Source organism: Hemiscyllium ocellatum, chromosome 23 (assembly GCF_020745735.1).
Source record: "Hemiscyllium ocellatum isolate sHemOce1 chromosome 23, sHemOce1.pat.X.cur, whole genome shotgun sequence".
Classification (NCBI taxonomy): Eukaryota; Metazoa; Chordata; class Chondrichthyes; order Orectolobiformes; family Hemiscylliidae; genus Hemiscyllium; species Hemiscyllium ocellatum.
The window spans coordinates 37,665,749-37,678,831 of NC_083423.1; the positions used below are offsets into that span (position 1 = coordinate 37,665,749).

Below are 13,083 nucleotides of genomic sequence, written 5' to 3' on the forward strand. Positions count from 1 at the left end.
CGGAGTTATTTGTCCCCTGCACACACACACAGCCCTGACATTGTTTAACCCCCTCCCCATCCCAACCCCGTGCTGTGTTTGAACGGACAGGGGAACATAAAGACACGGTGCGGCTCCCTGAAGTCAAACACCAGTGAGTATTGACAGAGCAGAAACTGCTGGGATAAGGAAGCTCCTTTATTTCTAAACAAACCTCTGGGGACTCAACGCCAAGGTATACAAATACTCCCCCACCACCCCACCTTGGAATATTTTAACCGGCAATTTAATACAATCGAGAGCATAAGATTTTTAATTTGTGTTTGATGATACTGTTTAATAAGGTTCGAAGAATTCCGTCAGAGAAGTGAACTGGGCACAAAGGGAGAGGGATGACCTCTGAAGTTCAACAATGAAACTTTTGTAAAAAATATTTAAGCAAAACAACATCATCCTTGCGATGTTATGACACCTTTGACAGGCGGCTTCATTTTTTAGTTTCTGACAGAATGCCGGAAATACATATTGGAAAGAGTCTTAATGCTGCACAGGAACGGAAAGAGTGGATGAGGGACTGACTTAAAAAGCAGTGAACACTTTTTTCAAAAAAGAAATACTTATTTTATGTTAAAACATACTACCACTAAACTTGTTTTTCATGGCTGTTTTGATCTTGCTGCTGCTTTCCAGCTGTTCCCAGACTTACTTTCTCCTGCGGTCAAGATGATCGACGTCACCAACGCTTTTTTTAGAACAACATTTTTAAGAGTAGACTAAAACCCTCTCACGATCTCGGGACAGAGCAAAGTCAAATGCAAACAATAAATAATTTGGATGTTGATAGTTTTTATTTGACTGAGTCAGAGTACAGCTGTGAGTAACCGAGAGAATACAGTCAATTTACACATAACAATGCAATCTTCAAATCATCAAGATAGATACTTACAGTTGGCGGGAAGAATCCACTTAGCTCAGTTTAAAATAACTAACAACAGGATTGATATTGTGGAATTAAGTCTAACGCTCAAGGATAACTTGCCACCTGTTTAATGCGGATCTTTATACATGACTATCTTGAGCTCACTAACAGGTTAGTAACATGTGTCACCTCGACCACCTTTCTGAACCTCTATCAATATTTTCGAAATGTTCAGGCATTTTAATTGCCTCAGATATTAGAGCTAACATTATTTTATTTGCAGTTAACACCAATAGAAATGGGGTTGACAGGGGGTGCTTGTATCATTCAAGAGGACAGTTAACAATTCAAAATTAATCTCAGCAATGGCCCTATGACCATTATTTCATGAACTGAAAAGAAATCAATGTATTGAATATCTCAACAACAGATGAGCTTAGCTGAGATAGTGACAAATGTCACACAGTATCCCCTGAGCTAGCAAGGTAGTAGGATTTACAGGTTCTTGCCTTATGATTGCTTTCTAATGACTCCTACATTCAGTATTTGTGCATGACAGTTACTTTAGTTATAGTTATAGATACTTTAATCAACCTGTTCAAATATGTAATACACTTCTGGAACAGGTAGGACTTGAACCCAGGATTTCTGGCTCAGAAGTTGGGACATAACCACTGCATGAACACAAGACCTCCCCACACTGCTGCACTCTGACTCACAATAAAACAAAACTATCAAATGATCACACATGAACAATGGCCATTAGGGCAACTTAATGAGGGGCTCAAGGAACAAGTTGCACCAATGTAATATCCTTAATATAGTAAATGTTCAAAGGCATATTGCAAAATGAGAGAACAAAACAAATAAAAGGGGATGCTAAACTAAGGAAGGAGTGTTGGAAGAGAGGGCCAAAGATTTAGTCAAGACTAAGATACACCTTGAAATATCATTTTTTAAAAAATCAAGGGATTTAGGATAGCAAATAGGAACATGGCTGAGGGCTGTGCCAACAATGATAGAATGAAAGGCAGGTGCAAAGCCACACAAAGGCTCAAGTTGAAAACCTGAAGAATGGGGAAGATGGCATATATTCGGTAAGGCAGCAAAGATCACAAGGGGCAGAAGTTTTGGAGGGAATTGGAAAACGAAGCACTCATTTCATATACTATGATATGACTTTGATTTTTTTCAGGCAAGTAAATTGGAAACAAAACAATGATTCCTCACTTGATCCTTTACTGCATCAGGAGTCTTTTAAATGGCAATCTGAATCTTTGTTGTAGCAAAATTTGATCACAAACTGAGTAAAATTTCTGATAGTGATTCAAATCTCCCTGGCAACATTTTTTTTTGAGCTTGGTAGATAAAATGAGACAAGAACGAGGTAGATACCAACTCATTATTTTAAAAAAAAGGTTGAAGAAGTGCACTTCTATGCTTTACAATTCAGAGTAAGAAAGGAAATGGAAGAAGCGGAAACCTTGCTGAGCTTACAGATGTTACAGGAAGCCAGGGAGGCAGTAAAGCAGAGCACTTTGCAAGTTATTAAAACACCTATGATCCACCTGGCTAATGGTGCAGTTCCAATGAAAATCAACTGTGACCTGTATCTGAAGCTTGAAAACATGCAGACAACAGGTCAGTACAGTAAATGCTTATACTGTGTTTTGAATTTATTCCATGTACTGCAGTACAGTAGATTGATTTGTGAATTTTTAGGGTTTTTAAGCTGAAGGGAGACACACTACATAATTATGTTCAGACTTACTGGTTAAACTGTTAAAACATAATGACAGAATATTTTGAAATTAATGTTTATTTAATAATATTGGATTTCTGAAACTAAAACATTGTTTTAAAAGTCAGAAATATGAAAAAAAACTGTGCTACTAGTAGACCATGTCACTATAATAATTAGCCTTTTCTGACACCAAAATCTGACTTAACTATGTAGCTGTCTACAGGCATTAGTTTGTAATTAAGAGATATATAGCAAAATAGAGGAGTGACAAGTCAGGTAGAATTATATTTTTTTTTACAGATGTCTTGTTAACTCCAGCGTGTAGGAATTTTACATCACTTCAGTTAGAACTGTGTTTTAAACATTTCTGGTTGACTGATTTTGTTTTCCCACTAATAAATGTATGAATGTAAGTTAATTTACTGACCTCAATACTGACATACTACAAGTTGCTCAGAAAACGGAACCAATTTTGTAACATTCAATGTGGCACTTACAGTTTTTGATATGCCTTCAAGACAAATATTACATAAACATTTTATTTTGCAGGCTCATTCAAGATCAGAGGAGTAGCAAATCAGTTTTCCAGAAGAGAAAATGGGCACTTCATTACAATGTCAGCAGGAAATTATGGGAAAGCCTTTGCTTATGCTTTGAAGCATTTTGGGCATCGAGGAAAAGTATTAATGCCAGACACAGCACCGGCGTCAAGGACCGACCTGATTGCAGTAAGCATGGATATACATATGTTAACTGAAAGCATACATTTGAATTGAATCTAAACCTTTTCTGTAGCTAAAAACAAGGAACGGAAAAGGCTATTTAGCCAGAAGTAAAGAGAGAATTGTTGCAACAATGACATCAGCTTATGAAGCAATCATATTTGTTTCTGGAAACATGGCCCAGGACAAGGTTCAAGTGTAGGATGTCACCATGGTTGACTAGGCAGAGAATATAAAGTACAAGAAAAATGTAGTTCTAAGTCTGGACTTAGAAAGTATGAAACTACAAGCCATTAAGACTATGGGAGGGAAGGAGTTCCATATCTCTGAGGCCCTGGAAGAAACTTTAACTCTGGAGCTGTTCTCATTTTTAATGGTGAAGTGCCAAGTAGGAAGAGTTGTAAGAGTTATATTTGCCGAAGTATTTTGCATAGCATTACTTTATGTAATCATGATTACACAGCAATCTTGATATACCTGTGGCATCAGGCTGAGGTACCAGCTCAAAGATTTGGTTCCCTGCATATATTAAAGAAGGAAAAGGAGTATTTGGTAATGTCCATTTGGTCAGATTAAGAGGTTATAGGTAGAAATCGAAAACTCTATTTACATTTCTGTTGGGAATGATGGAGGGGGATGAAACATATAAATAAGGAAAAGTTACAAAATATTTGATGGTATGGTACAAATGTATTTCTTTTTGATTCTTTAAATGTAATTTTGCAAAGTCAAAGACATCACCTAAAGAGATAATGTTGAGAGACTAAATGCAGTGATACAAAGTGGAAAAAATTAGGAACCCTACACCGAGCTCAAAAGTGGAATTAATTGGTGTGTGTAAGATATACCTTAAGCTGAGTATTGGTGGATATTAAGTAGCTTACACTGTTTATTTGCGAGGTTTTAAAAACTTAAGTTGCACACTTGGGCCTATTCTCCACAGCAGACCGACTAAGTAAATATTCTTATTCAGGCCTGTTTCTGCTGCCCTTTGTGATGACTTTTCTGTTCACTGTCATTTTCCTTCCCCACGGAGAAAGTGAGGACTGCAGATGCTGGAGATCAAAGCTGAAAAGGTGTTGCTGGAAAAGTGTAGCAGGTCAGGCAGCATCCAAGGAGCAGGAGAGTCGACGTTTCAGGCATGAGCCCTTCTTCAGGAACCTTTCCTGAAGAAGGGCTCATGCCCGAAACATCGACTCTCCTGCTCCTTAGATGCTGCCTGACCTGCTGCACTTTTCCAGCAACACATTTTCAGCTTTTCCTTCCCCACATCAACAATCCAGTGTTAAAATGGGGTAGAGTTTACAGTGCTAGTAGTGGCAAAGGGTCTGCTACTTCAAACAGCAGCTATGGAACTGTAGGTTTAATTACCTCTCAACTATCAGCAAATTATACTTTTAAATTTTACAGCTTTATTTCAGGAGTACAGGGCCTCCTCACAATTTGCACATACTTAATGAGATTTCAGAACTTTAAAAGTTAAAATGGATTTATTTAACATTAAAAATCTTGAATGTTGTCATTTTAATTGCAGTTCTACAATTAATGATATCTTAACTCCTTGTAGAGCAGGATCCTTGAATTGGATGGAAAATTCACATCAGGACTACAGCAAGCAGACTGTTAAGAGTTACAAGAAACCCAAATGTCCTAAGCAAACAACACTTGATAGATAACAGGAAAGAGCTTTAATTTTGAATTACATCACCAGTTTCAATAGATAGTTGTTTCTGCGTGGTTTATTCAATTTTGACAAATGAACAGAGAGTAGTAGTTGATGGAATAGGTTCATCTTGGAGTGCAGTTACTAGCGGTGTTCCACAAGGATCTGTTTTGGGACCATTGCTGTTTGTCATCTTTATAAATGATCTAGAGGACGGGCTTGAAAGCTGGGTGAGCAAGTTTGCGGATGACACGAAAGTCGGTGGAGTTGTGGACAGCGAAGGATGTGGCAGGTTACAGCGGGATATAGATAAGTTGCAGAGCTGGGCAGAAAGGTGGCAAATGGAGTTCAATGTAGCTAAGTGTGAAGTCATTCACTTTGATAGGAGTAACAAGATGGATTACTGGGCTAATGGTAGGCTACTTGGTAGTGTGGATGAGCAGAGGGATCTCGGTGTCCATGTACACAGATCTCTGAAAGTTGCCACCCAGGTAAATAGAGCTGTGAAGAAGGCATATGGTGTACTGGGCTTTATTGGTAGAGGAATTGAGTTCCGGAGTCCTGAGGTCATGTTGCAGTTGTAGAAGACTCTGGTGCGGCCTCATCTGGAGTATTGTGTGCAGTTTTGGTCGCCATACTATAGGAAGGACGTGGAGGCATTGGAACGAGTGCAGAGGAGGTTTACCAGGATGTTGCCTGGCATGGTAGGAAGATCGTATGAGGAAAGGCTGAGGCACTTGGGGCTGTTCTCATTGGAGAAAAGAAGGTTTGGGGAGATTTGATAGAGGTGTACAAGATGATTAGGGGTTTAGATAGGGTAGACACTGAGAACCTTTTTCTGTTAATGGAGTCAGCTGTTACTAGGGGACACAGCTTTAAGTTAAGGGGTGGTAGGTATAGGACAGATGTTAGGGTTGATTCTTTAGTCAGTGGGTTGTGAGTTCATGGAATGCCCTGCCAGTAGCAGTGGTGAACTCTCCCTCTTCATGGTCATTTAAGCAGGCATTGGATAAGCATATGGAGGTTATTGGGCTAGTGTAGGTTAGGTAGGCTTTTTTTTTTAGATTAGACTTACAGTGTGGAAACAGGCCCTTCGGCCCAACAAGTCCACACCGACCCGCGAAGTGAAACCCACCCATACCCCTACATTTACCCCTTACCTAACACTACGGGCAATTTAGCATGGCCAATTCACCTGACCCGCACATCTTTGGACTGTGGGAGGAAACCGGAGCACCCGGAGGAAACCCACGCAGACACGGGGAGAACGTGCAAACTCCACACAGTCAGTCAGTCACCTGAGTCGGGAATTGAACCCGGGTCTCAGGTGCTGTGAGGCAGCAGTGCTAACCACTGTGCCACGAGGGCCGAAGGGCCTGTACTGCGCTGTATTTTTCTATGTTCTATGAACTTTGTTTGGCTTCAAATATATCTTCAATAAAAGAAGAAAAAAAAAACAGAAAAGGCCTGTTAGAGATTAATATTTTCAAAAATGTTACTTATCCCCATAAAATACCAAAGTCAGAAAAATCAATGTATTTACTTGGTGATTTGAGTGGCCCCCACCACCCACAGTGCAAAGACCCTAAAACTGGATCCTGAATTCTAGCAAATTGACAAGCATCAACCAGCTTGCTATTACTTGATAGACCAAAGAGTTAAATTCAACAGAAAACTTTACCAGTGTTTTCCTCTCCATGAATGCAGCCAGACCTGCTAAGTATTTCTAACACCTGGAGTATTTTGGTTTCAGTTTAAGCCCTGATTTCTATTCAATTTAGCTTTAAACAAAATAAAGTTTATTGGAACAAATGAGATGAAAAAAGTGGTAGCTCAGCATGTGCAAAATATTTATGACTAGATCATCTTCATGTGCCTAGTGGCAAACATTTTGGAAGGTCAATTTAGGAACTCCAAATTGTCAAAATAGTTTCAGATTCTATTAGGAAAATTGTATTTTCTCTGTAGGTATCTGAACTTGAGTTGAACAGAATACAATCAGCTTAAGTCACCTCAAAACCATAGTCATAAAATGAAATGCATCACTATGAACTGGTTAAAAACTTAGCTTTTTAAAAAAGTAAAAAGATGCTTTACACGTGATACAATTTCTATAACATCTGTGAACAAGAAACAAGTATTACAAATTAATTGACATGGAGTCCTTTCATAGGTCTTAATAAATAGCATAAATATTCTTTATTACAATTATCAATGGCATTAGTAATTTTGAATGTTGCACATTTTTATATCACAATCTAGAGTTATGGTGTAGAAGTTGAGCGGATGCCACCCAAGTCATTGTTGTCTGCTGTGGAACAATTTGTTGAGGATAAGAAAATGAGTTTCTTACACCCCTTTGATGACATAGATTTGATTGCTGGCCATGGAAGGTAAATGTCCAATTCCTATCTTTCTCTTTTTCAACTGATGGAGGTGAAGTTACTTCCTTCTTACAATTTACTGCAATATACCAGAGCCAAAGAGGCAACCTCACTCACTCCATAGATTTATTGGCCAAACTGAGTCTAGTTCTCAGCTGGACACATCTAACTTTTACATATGATCTCTTCAAGAGACTACTCCATATTACTTTATTCCAATCATGACTCCCTAATCAAAGTAGAGTTAAAGGTTATATTGAAAAAGTGACTTCCTTAATGAAAATTGTTTAATAGATCAAATAACTTTTGATACTACCTGCTTAGTATGCAATTTCATAAAAGTCTAATTTCATACACAAGAACAACTGTTGTATTGAATGCTTTTAACAGCAAGATGCTATACTTCATACAAAACAGCAAAAACTAGACAATGAAGCTACCAAAATGAGTACCTATTTCAGTAAGTAGCACAAGTGACTGGTGCAATTAAGTTTACTTCAAAAACATTAAGACAAAAAAAAACACTGATCCAAATCTAGATTGTATCTCTGTGTTATTAGCATTGGTCTAGAAATTCTTGAAGAAATTCCATATCCTGATGTTGTGGCAGTTCCTTGTGGAGGTGGTGGTTTGCTTGCAGGGGTGGCTGCTGCCATCAAACTATCTGGCTGTACAACTACACATGTATATGGAGTGGAACCAAGAGGAGGTAAACTATACTTCAGTTTCGTTTTGTACTCCAGTTTTAAAGGCACCAATTTCACCATTTATTCTTGATCATCAGCTTGTACCATGTACAGAAGTTTTAATGAAAATAAACCAGTGTTTATGGATGCAAACAGCATTGCCTCAGGACTTGCTCCACCATTTGCAGGTGAGTGAAGCTGATGATACAGCTTTAGTTTCGAATGGAGGTTAAAAAATAATATGGATTGCGAAAAGCAAGTTGGAGATTACCAAATACATTATTTGTTTACATTTTTCAAAGTGCAAAAAGAATCAGATTGTTAAAAAATACCCAAGATGACTGCCAGAAAAACAATTCAAGCATCAGAACTCAGAGAAAAAAATAAATATGCCAGTAAGACAAATACTTATCAGGATCTTTCAATGTCTTTCTATTCTCAATAGGTACAACAACATTCCAGATTTGCAGGCAACAAGTGAAAGAAATCCTGTTGGTATCAGATGATGAAATAAAAGCGGCAGTTTCCATGCTATACAAGATTGGCCTGGTTGTGGAACCCTCAGGAGCAGCTGCTTTTGCTGCTATTGTTGGAGAAAAGATCAATCTTAAAGGAAAGACAGCAGTGGTCATAATAAGTGGAGGAAACATCAGTCCTGAAGAGCTTCAGCATATTGTTCATTAAAAAATGAAAAAAAATTGTCATGCAGCTACACAGAACTATATAATTAATAATAAAGATTTAACATTTATGTAGAAATGGACATGACAATCCTGATACCTCATTGAAACATTAGAGTTTTATTCTCTCATAAGTGTTGTGGGAAAATACAAGTACTGCACTAATTTGCAATTTGTTTTGTCCCCCTTTAAATCTCAAATGTAACTAATCTTTTATAACTTCATCTTGTGTATTGAAATGTCCTAACATACTTTTATTTTAATGCAGAATTTCAGCACAAGCTATTAACCCAAGTATTACCTTTATTAAAATGGTGAATTCTGCAATTTTGCCTAATCATTTGAAATTACAGAACGTGAGCAACATTGTATAGAAACTTAGTGGATTTTGTACTCCGTGCTAAGGGATCTATTTTCTCCGAATTGTGTTGCTATCTGGCTGTCAATACAGCTTTGATTGTAACTATTTTAATAAGATAATACTTGCACAGCAAGGAGGAAGAGGCAACAGTAGTTCTGAAAAATGTACTCAATTTCAAATTTTCTCTTTATTTGTTTGATTAGCTTTTCAGATTGTAAAATAAAAAAGTAAATCTACCAAGAAAACATGACTTTAACAGTGGCATTTACAATTTAAGATTAACCGTGGTCCAAAGACATTTTTAGTAAACCAGAAGAACAAGTGACATTATTTCAGTCCAACCACAGACATAGAAAAACAAGAAAAGTGTAGGTTTGTATTCAAAGTAAACAAATAAGAAACAAAAACAGCTTGCATAAAATTAAAACAACCTTACGATAGTATAGACCATTTAAAAGCATCTTTAAAACTTCAGTAAAGGAGAGTCCAGATTCACATTTTCCTTATTTGCAGGGCTCAATATAATCAGCGGAGAGTTGAAATCTATAAGCTGAAAGTGAAATTGTTTTAGTTTCAGAAAAATAAAGTACAGTCAACAAAGTATTGGAGCACAGAAGGAAGCTATAGCAGATCTTGGAAAGAACAACTAAGTTAATCCTTTTCCCTGTAATCCTGCAAATACGTGCCCAGTTGCCATTTGAAACCTTTTAAAAGTCTGCCCATGCCAAAGTCTTTTGCGATTTACAACATTGCCAAGTTTAATATCAAGACTTAAGTGTAGATCAATAAACAAAAAAAAAATTGTTATAATACAGATCTCTCGCAATTCCAGTACCTATTTCTCTCTGATGGAAAACAATGTTCACCACATGCTCTGCCACCTATCCTTCAGCCAATTACATACTGAAGTTACTTATCCCTTTAAACGGCAATGTCTTTGTTTTGAATAAGTCTTATGTTCTACTATATCTCATCTTTCTGAACTCCATAAATATATCCACAGCATTATATTAACCAATCCTGTTATTTAGATCAGTCTCGATGTACTTAAATGAATGCTGATGGTGACTCATTAACCCATGTTTCTCGAAGGGTCAATTAATTTTATCATTAACCGTGGTCTCTAGTGCTGTCGTACCAAAGACAATGGATTGGCTCTCCAGGAGTTACCAGGTTACTCTTTTTGATTAAGGTGTTACGTTTGCAAGCCTGCAGTTCTCCACGAGGTCCATATCCAGAGAAGATCAAACAATGGTGAACGGAGTCTCTGCTATTTCCATCTTTGCTTCCCTTAGCAAGATGTGACGCAACCCATCTGGATAAGTTGACTTGTTGCCTTGAGTGATATAAATCTTTTCCTCACTTCTTTCTATCTATTGCTATTCTGATCAATATCCATTTCTTTCTCATGTACTACGTTAATTTCATCTGGTGTGAAGATAGATCAGTACTTTAGTCATATCCTCTGCCTCCACAAGGTTTCAATTTTTATCCCAGACCACCTCCACTCATCTTCGATAAATATATATCATTCTGCAGAGTTTTCTACTTACGTGACAGGAAAGAATAGTATGAACTGTTGTTTTGTTATGGGATTGCAGAACTGGACAACTGCATTCTTTTTCAATATTAATGACCAGATTGGATATGCAGGGCACAATTTCAAAATTTTCAGATAATGTAAATTTTAGAAGAATTGTAAATGGGTATAATGATAACCAGGTTGATTAAATGAGCATATATTTAGCAGATGAATTTTAATGTACAGAAGTTTAGAGCTGTACATTTGTGAACAGGAAGAACAAGGAGAGGCAACATAAAATGAAAGATATCATTCTAAAGAGGGGTGCAGCATCATGAGGTACAAGATTTTTATTGTCCATAAATTACTGAACCTATTACTTGACAAAAAAAGTCTGGAAAAAAGTCTTAGGGATAATAGGCTTTTAAAATAGTACAAGGAACAAAAGAACAGTCATAATCATGCTGAACCTTTTATAAAACACTGGCTTAAATCTTTTCTGTATCCGAGTTAAGAGAATGCTTCCAGGGAGGAGACAGACTTTAATTTGTGGATAAACTGGCAAAGCTGAAATTGTTCCCCTTATGGATGTGAAATTTGAGGGGATTGGAGAATGATGTCCAAGATCATGACAAATGTGAGATAGACACTGCAGCTATTAGTGGAAGGGGAAAAAAAAGAAAAAGAAATTTTATGCAACAAGTAATTAAGATGTAGGATACAAAATTGCAGAGGAGACACATTGAAATCATGGTTTTTGAAAGGAAATTGGATAAGTCCATGAAGAAAGTTTGCGTCTAATGGGGAAAAAAAAATGAGTGAAACTAGCGGATTTGCTCTTCAAGAGCAAAGATGCAATAGGACAATTGACCTCCTAAAGTTGTAGCCCTGATAATTTGTTAAATTAAAAACAGGAGAAGTAGTTTAATAAATTTTGTATATTCTTAGATATCCAAATCTAGAATCTCTGGATTACCATAGTTTCTCTTGATGGGAATATTTAGATTTTATTCAAATCAGCTGTCTTAAGCAGCCTAATCACGTTTCCTTTGCCAATTTATTTGCAATCTACCAAATCTATCTCAATGATTATCAGGGTATTTTCACTTTTATTTTTGTCATTTTTGTAAGTATTACAGGAAATGCCCTACTAGGATCATTACCTAGATGTTTTCTCACTAAAGACTTATATCTAGAGCCACAACTGGTTCTTTCATTACTGAGCTAGAAAAACAATACACTTTCTTAAATAAACTTTAATTCTTCACCCTTCTTTCACATGGTACTTTTTGGTTACCTGTACCTTGTACTTTGAACATGCATCATCCCTCTAAAACTACAATATCAAGTTGGATTGATGTTCTCAAAAGTTGCCACCTATCATTTATTTGCTTCTCTATTCCACTTCACAGTATCCAAGAAAGTTTAGTTCCAGGTTTAAGTCAGATCTCCATCCCAACTAGTATAAACATAGCACAATGTGGCAACTTCAGCTTGTAAAATCAATCCTTACTTACGTGCACTCACATGAACAAGCACTGTGACATCATGCTAGTGTATTACTTTTATGCAAATTTATTCTCATTCTACAGTATTTCTTAGTTTACTGTCATTTGCCCCTTCAATTCCATTTTGCACCTCATCTCTACAGTTGTTTCCTTGTGTCCCTCATCTTGCAAAATTCATTTAAATTCTGCCTTTTCACATGATTTGGTCCTAGCCAAAAACGTCTCAAATTGTACAAGACCTGTCTGCACCAAGAATTCCTTTCCTCTGCTTTCTCCAATTATACATTCAACTAAGTTTCCTCCCGGTTCTGTACTCACTAACATTCACATGAATTCCAAGGCATGCTATCTCTGATATGCTGTTCTTTAATTTTTTTTTCAGTCTCCTAAAGCACCATAAAAAGAACCTTAACACTTCAGAAGGTTGTGCCACTAGAAATTGGAGTCCATATTGGAACCAGTGAGAAAGCAGCTAGCATTTCAGGTGTGGACCACAAAAAGTTGGAGAGGTAACTCACTTTAAAACTTCATTAAATCCACAAATCAGCAAGTTTAAATATAGGCACAAATAGAATGGTGTTTCCTGGGCTTTGAAACTCAACCATAGTCAGATACCCCTAGAATATTAAGTTCACAGTTGCTGAAACAAGCTAACCAACATGAAAATAACTTACCGGCTCAGGAGCCTTCATTGGTGCAACTCTATTTATTTCAGGAGTATTTGAGAGATCAATAAGTGGACGGTCTTGATTTTGCTTATTTTTTGTACCAGCTTCAACAGTGAAATTCTAAAAGAAAACAAGTTAACATGGATGAAAAAAAAAGGGCGTATAATAATGGTTTTATTCAAGGAGTTACAAAAATATTTTTCCATTAAGCAACATTGCCAACTAGATAAATGCATGTAAAAATTTA

General features: G+C 36.9%; 2 protein-coding genes across 4 annotated transcripts in view; one reads left to right on the forward strand and one right to left on the reverse strand.

Annotated features, from left to right (window-relative positions):
• Positions 1-9,383, forward strand: srr (serine racemase). 3 transcript variants are annotated; one of them, XM_060842875.1, is made up of 7 exons: positions 1-214; positions 2,352-2,539; positions 3,192-3,370; positions 7,290-7,420; positions 7,972-8,120; positions 8,196-8,285; positions 8,543-9,383. In XM_060842875.1, the coding sequence occupies exons 2-7, from the start codon at positions 2,365-2,367 to the stop codon at positions 8,779-8,781; spliced, it is 963 nt and encodes a 320-aa protein (XP_060698858.1). In that variant the 5' UTR covers positions 1-214; positions 2,352-2,364; the 3' UTR covers positions 8,782-9,383. The 3 variants fall into 3 exon arrangements, with proteins under 3 accessions (XP_060698858.1, XP_060698859.1, XP_060698857.1); XM_060842876.1 differs by having other exon boundaries at positions 1-133; XM_060842874.1 differs by lacking the exon at positions 1-214 and adding an exon at positions 641-1,069.
• The window catches only part of gtse1 (G-2 and S-phase expressed 1), a 22,604-nt gene continuing 18,896 nt past the window's right edge, over positions 9,376-13,083 (reverse strand). Inside the window, exons 11-12 of the mRNA XM_060842871.1 lie at positions 12,843-12,956; positions 9,376-9,688 (exon numbers count right to left, since the gene is read on the reverse strand). Coding sequence (XP_060698854.1) covers positions 9,602-9,688; positions 12,843-12,956 — 201 coding nt within the window. The 3' untranslated portion in view covers positions 9,376-9,601. The remainder of the gene's footprint in view (positions 9,689-12,842; positions 12,957-13,083) is intronic.

What these genes read in the sequence shown, in the direction of transcription:
- srr (XM_060842874.1), top strand. Translation starts at nt 1,029, where the DNA reads ATGCGGATCTTTATACATGACTATCTTGAGCTCACTAACAG. An exon ending in TATCTTGAGCTCACTAACAG is followed by an intron (nt 1,070 to 2,351) that starts GTTAGTAACATG and finishes TTTACAATTCAG; the next exon opens with AGTAAGAAAGGAAATGGAAG. An exon ending in ACTTGCTCCACCATTTGCAG is followed by an intron (nt 8,286 to 8,542) that starts GTGAGTGAAGCT and finishes TATTCTCAATAG; the next exon opens with GTACAACAACATTCCAGATT.